Source organism: Panthera onca, chromosome B2, assembly GCF_046562875.1.
Source record: "Panthera onca isolate mPanOnc1 chromosome B2, mPanOnc1 haplotype 2, whole genome shotgun sequence".
Taxonomy (NCBI): domain Eukaryota; kingdom Metazoa; phylum Chordata; class Mammalia; order Carnivora; family Felidae; genus Panthera; species Panthera onca.
This window is the reverse complement of record NC_138343.1, coordinates 27,270,469-27,276,240: the sequence shown is the minus strand read 5'-3', so window position 1 is coordinate 27,276,240 and position 5,772 is coordinate 27,270,469. Positions and strand designations below refer to the sequence as shown.

The 5,772-nt window shown below is 53.7% G+C and overlaps 1 protein-coding gene across 1 annotated transcript; it reads left to right on the top strand.

Moving 5' to 3' along the window:
- Positions 1-565: 565 nt before the first annotated feature.
- FOXQ1 (forkhead box Q1) lies at positions 566-3,460 on the top strand. The gene has a single exon (XM_060614960.2). The coding sequence runs from the start codon at positions 1,339-1,341 to the stop codon at positions 2,557-2,559; it is 1,221 nt and encodes a 406-aa protein (XP_060470943.1). The 5' UTR covers positions 566-1,338; the 3' UTR covers positions 2,560-3,460.
- Positions 3,461-5,772: the final 2,312 nt, after the last annotated feature.

Genomic DNA, 5,772 nt, shown 5'->3' with positions numbered 1-5,772 from the left:
AGTCCAGTAGTTTACTCAGAAAGGAAGGGAGAAAGAAAGAAGAGAAAGAAAAGAGAAAAGAGAAGAAAAGAAATGAACAAAGAAAAGAAAAGAAAGCCAGCAAAGGGAAACCACAGAAAGGTGCACAGCATGTGGCTCCCATAAGCGATCCCCGCAGAGTGTCCTGCGCGGTCTTTGCTGTTTAGCACTTCGTTAGTAACGTCGGGGGGTTGCTTTCCGAAGAAGCACGGTTTTCGCTACCAAGAGGAGGAAAACACACACCGCAGGCAGTTTAAGAGGACTGCTGGAGGGAGCGAAGTCCTTGCTGCCCTGGACCCAGCCCTTCCGGGTGTCCCCTAGAGATATCCCCCTCCACTGCCCCAATCGCCTCCTTGAGCTCTAAAATGCAGTGACTCCTCCTAGGCAGCTGGGCTCTCACACCTGAGGGAGGAGCGGGCGGGCGGGGCCGGCACGCGGGCACACTCACTGACACGCGCACACCCCAGCCGCGCGCAGACTCCTCATTGGCGGGAGGCAGAGGGCGGGGCCGGGCAGACCCAAAACAAACAACCTGCGCGGAGATTTTGCCTCCGCGCTGCCGCATGGCCTCGGCCTGGTGTGAGCCCTCCGGGGAGCTGCAGCCACCTTGGCCACCTTGTTCCCCCACCCCTCTGCCATCTGCGCCCAGGCCCCGCCCCCTCGGAGCCGCCGCGGGGTTATATTGGGCTTGGACGAAGGTGGAGGCGAGACGTAGCAGCGGAAGGCCAGCGAGGAGATGCAGCTTCGGAGGCCCGGGACGAAAAGGCGGCTGCGGGCGCCACGGTCTCGGGGACTCGGCTCCGTGGGCGCTCAAGGCTGAAGGCTCCATACCCTCCCCCCAAGAGTGGCACGCACACAGGCTGGCACCATCTCCGTGCCTCGAGGACGCCTGCCTGGGACCTGGGACCTCCAGTGAAGAACACCTCCTGGTCTCTTGAATGGATAGCAGATGCTCACGCTTCTTCCTTCCAGCAAGAAGTCCCAAGCCCGGCACACTTGGCTATCAGAGGGTGGAACTGCACCCCCTCACGCGTTCACCCCGAAGTCTCTAATCCTCGAATTGAAGACAGAACACATCCAACTCCTCCCTCTCCGCCCCTCTTAGTTCACCCAATAAGCACAACCCCTCCAAAAAAATTCCAGCGGAAGAAGACTCGTAAACGGAAAAGTGACTGTCTCTCGTAAGAGGAGGGAGAGCTCCTGGGAAAGAAAGGCAAGGACCCGTGACCCCGGGATCTCCATTCCGGCCCCCGGCACCAGCTTCCCAAGACCGCGCGAAGGAAAAGGGTACGGCGCGGGGCAGGGACAGGGTGTGTGGTCATGAAGTTGGAGGTGTTCGGCCCCCGCGCGGCCCACGGGGACAAGCCGGGTAGTGACTTGGAGGGTGCCGGCGGCAGCGACGCACCATCTCCGCTGTCCGCAGCCGGCGACGATTCCCTGGGCTCGGACGGGGACTGCGCGGCCAACAGCCCGGCGGCGGGCGGCAGCGCCGAGGAACTGGCGGGCGGCGGCGAGCGGAACGCAGGCTGCGGGCCAGGCGCTGAGGAGGAGGTCCCCGCAGCGGTGGCGGCGGGGCACGCGGAGGCCTGCGCAGCCGGGCCAGGTGCGGGGAGCGCGGGGGGCGGCGAGGGCGCGCGCAGCAAGCCGTACACGCGGCGGCCCAAGCCCCCGTACTCGTACATCGCGCTCATCGCCATGGCTATCCGCGACTCGGCTGGAGGGCGCCTGACGCTGGCCGAAATCAACGAGTACCTCATGGGCAAGTTCCCCTTCTTCCGCGGAAGCTACACCGGCTGGCGCAACTCCGTGCGCCACAACCTCTCACTTAACGACTGCTTCGTCAAGGTGTTGCGCGACCCCTCGCGGCCCTGGGGCAAGGACAACTACTGGATGCTCAACCCCAACAGCGAGTACACCTTCGCCGACGGGGTCTTTCGCCGCCGCCGCAAGCGCCTCAGCCACCGGGCGGCAGCCCCCCAACCAGGGCTTCGGCCAGAGGAGGCCGCGGCCCACCCCGCCGCTGCGCCCCCTCCGCCCGCGTCCGCCGCCCCGATTTCTCCCCGTGCGCGCTCGCCCGCCCGCCACGAGGGGCGCGCCAGCCCTGCGGGCAAGTTTTCCAGTTCTTTCGCCATAGACAGCATCCTAAGCAAGCCCTTCCGCAGCCGCCGAGATGGGGACGCAGCCCCCGGGGCGCGGCTGCCATGGGGCGCCGCACCCTGTCCGCCGCTCCCCACATATCCTGCGCTCCTCCCCGAAGCCTCCGGAGGGGCCCTGCTGCCGATGTGCGCTTACAGTGCGGTGGAGCCCTTGCTGCTGAGCGCGCGCGGAGCCGACGCACCGCCGGCCGCGCCACCCGCAGTGCCTCACCTCTTGCTTGCGCCCCTCTCTGCCTCGGCCCCCGCCAAGCCGTTTCGTGGCCCCGCGGCTGGCGGCGGCGCGCACCTGTACTGCCCCCTGCGGCTGCCCGCGGCGCTGCAGGCGTCCTCAGCCGGTGGCCCCGGCCCGCACCTGCCTTACCCAGTGGAGACGCTTCTGGCCTGAGCCGCGCCGCGGAGCCCGGCAGCAGGGGTGGGAGCCAACGGGGAGGAAGGGAACACAGGCTTGGGGTTTTTGCATTTTCCAGCCAGACAAAAAAAAAAAAAAAAAAAGACTTTAAAAGAAAAATCTCCATCAAACGTGCCTTAAAGCTAAAGCATTTTTGACAGAAGTGTTTTAACTTAGTTCAGAATGTTTTCTTTCGTGACTTTACAGAGAACTAAACCAATTCTTCATAATTGTTTTAGTTTACTGACCAAGCCTGTCCCTCCTTCACTTCACAAAGACTTTGTCTATTTTCTTACTGCCCAGGCTCTCCCTTATTCCTATTTTTGTAGCACCTTCCATTGATTTTTCCCTTAAACACACACACACACACACACACACACACACACACATATCAGGGAACCATTCCATATGATAAATGATATGACTACTGTTTGGGGTTTATTGGGGCCCCACTCTACGTAAGTATGTGGCATTTACAGGCATGACTGAGTGTGAGAGAGGTGTCAGAGAATCTTCAGTCATTTCTCTGCTATTGACCAATGCTTCACTGTGCCAAAAGATAAAAAAAAAAAAAAAAGGCTGGGTTTTGTAGTTAAATTATTTATATATTTTTGAAACCTGAATTGAAAATGTTGCAGGCAACGGGCTACAGCTTTATTAGTGGTTCGGTGGTCTCTAACTGTGGTCTCCTTGGGCCAAGCAATTTCTGTAAAGGAAAATTTAACATTACCTATGTGGGGTGCCAGGACCACTGCCACATGAAAGCGAGTGTGATTTTTATTTTTAATATTATTTTATTTGTGTCTGTACATATTCATGTATAAATTTTATGAAACCCAGGCATAGTGCTTATTTTTAATAAAACTTACAACTGACTTTAGCACTTTGTGGTAGTAGGTTGGAGATGGAGAGTTTTTGTTTTTTTTTTTTTTATATCCCCACCCCACCCTGCCCCTGCCAAGAAAATTGGTTGAGGTTTGACTCTCAAAAAATTTCCAGCGGGGGTCAAATATCTTCTTGAATAATTCAGTAAAGGTAGAGGCAGAGTGCAGGTTTCCTTACCTAACCAATTGCTATACAAATATCCAGGATGAGACTTCCATCAATATGATTTCTTAAACTTCCAACCAATGACCTCTGTGAAAATTCTCTTAAGAGTTATCAGAAAAAATGATAAGGTGTGTGCCCCTCTCCTACAAGAATCCCTTAGTAGACAAATTGAGCTATTAACAAGGTTATAGTCAAGCAGACATTTTTAAGTAAATTGGTTCTGATTTGGAGTTCAAAAAGCTAGAAACAATTGTGGTATAAGACCATCTCAACACACCAAAGATTTCTTTAGGGTAGTTTTAGAAAGCAATTTGAAAGTCAGTGTTTTTTGACAAAATGAAACTACCTACCTTTTTAGGGATTCAAAAGTTAATTTGCTTATGAACCAATCAGTAGTAATTTTTTTTCACACTCTCCTTTCATATGAGGATACCATTTGTCAAGGTGGGGCTGCTAGGCCTATTTCAGTTGTGATCTGAAGAGAAAATACTATCTCAGATGGGGCAAAGACAGTTTCTCATAGCAAAAAGGAAAGGTTTTGATCTGAGGAAGCACCAGAAAACAGTGCAAACACCTGTTTCTTGGTAAATTCAAAGGCAGTGAGGCTCTAACAATTTATGGATCTCAGTATTCTAAAGACTAATGCAAAGAACAAGAAATCCAGAATCTTGACATTTAGGCCCCGTTGTTGTTCCTGCAGTTCTGGGATAGATCTCATCTAATTTAAGACAAGATGATGATTTAGGATTTACATATTGTGAGGTGGGGAAAAGAAAGTGGAATTTATTTCAGGATGCTGTCTTTTGGTGGAAATGGGGGGAGGAGGGGGAAGCCCATCTGCTAGTCTAGTACCAACAAGTCTTGACAGATTTTGGTTATATCTACTTAGTAATCATGAAGGGTGATAATAATAGGATTGAATTATGACAAAAGGTAGACATTGAAGTGGAGATTTGCACCTACAAGGCCAATAATTAGACTAAAAAATAAGACTGAAATGGACTGGGGCAAGAGATAGGGCAACAAGTTTACTGGATTGGAAAGATCAGGACCCATATGCTCAATCCTTTTCCTTTTTCTCTTGAAAACACACTCTGAGTTTAAAGGCCAACAGGAAGTCAGCCACTTGAGGTACTTCTGAACTCCAGTAGACCATTTCTCTCCAACTGTGTGCCTTGCCTCCAGAGGCAAGGTGCTGCCTACTTTTAAATCAATTTTGTAAAGCCACAGTTTTCATTTCTACATTGATACATGAAATCAGTTCTGCAAATGGAGATTTTAAACCGCCTTTGATTTATTTATGTTAACACAATAGAGAAGTAAAAAAGGCAAAGGGCAAGGTGATTTTTTTTTTTTTTTATCACAGCTAGTCTCCCCTCTCTTCAACAAAGTCCTTCTTTCCTAATGAACACTCCAGAGTCCCATTGACTGGGGTCCCCTCCCTGGCTTCTGGTTCCCTTCACTGACTCCCCAGTAACTGTAAGGTTTGCTAGAGGATGGTCAGAGTCACTTGAACTTTGTGTCCCTGTTCGGCCTTTTATGACCAGCTCCAAGCTATAACTTTCACGACCCAAATGCCAATTACTCTGGGGGCCCAGGATGTGGAGTGTGGAGGGATAGAGGCCCCTGGGGTTCTGTCGTGCCCTCCCTGTCTCTCCTTCGCACTCCCCAGGCTCTCCCTGCTGGGCCCCAGGAGACCCCAAAGGAGGGGAATCACACAAGCTCCGGTTTTCTAAATGAAAATGTAAAGTTGTAAGGATGCTTTTAGTTCAGGCCACATTCCAATTCCACGGGAACCGCACCTCGCGGAAGAGAAGGGGGCTCTCAGCGACCACGCTCGGTAGTGCTCGCAGGACCCAAGCCTCGGGCCGCAGCCTTCGAGGTGTAATCCCACCAAGACTGTCGCTTGTGACAACCGCCCAGAAAACTGGATTCCTTGGCGCCGCCGGGAGGACCGCTCCCGGCCCAGCGCGCGTCCGGTGGGCCTAGGGCTGCCTGTCCCTCCCCCTGCGCCGAACCCACCGCCCTCCCCCCACCCCCAAGGCCCACCCTTCCCCCAGCTGGCCCCTTGCCGGCCGCGGGGGTCCTGGCCCACCTGTGCAAACACCCGGCCGCCGGCCACCGAGCGCGCTGACCCCAGGGTGGGGTGTGAGTCTGTTT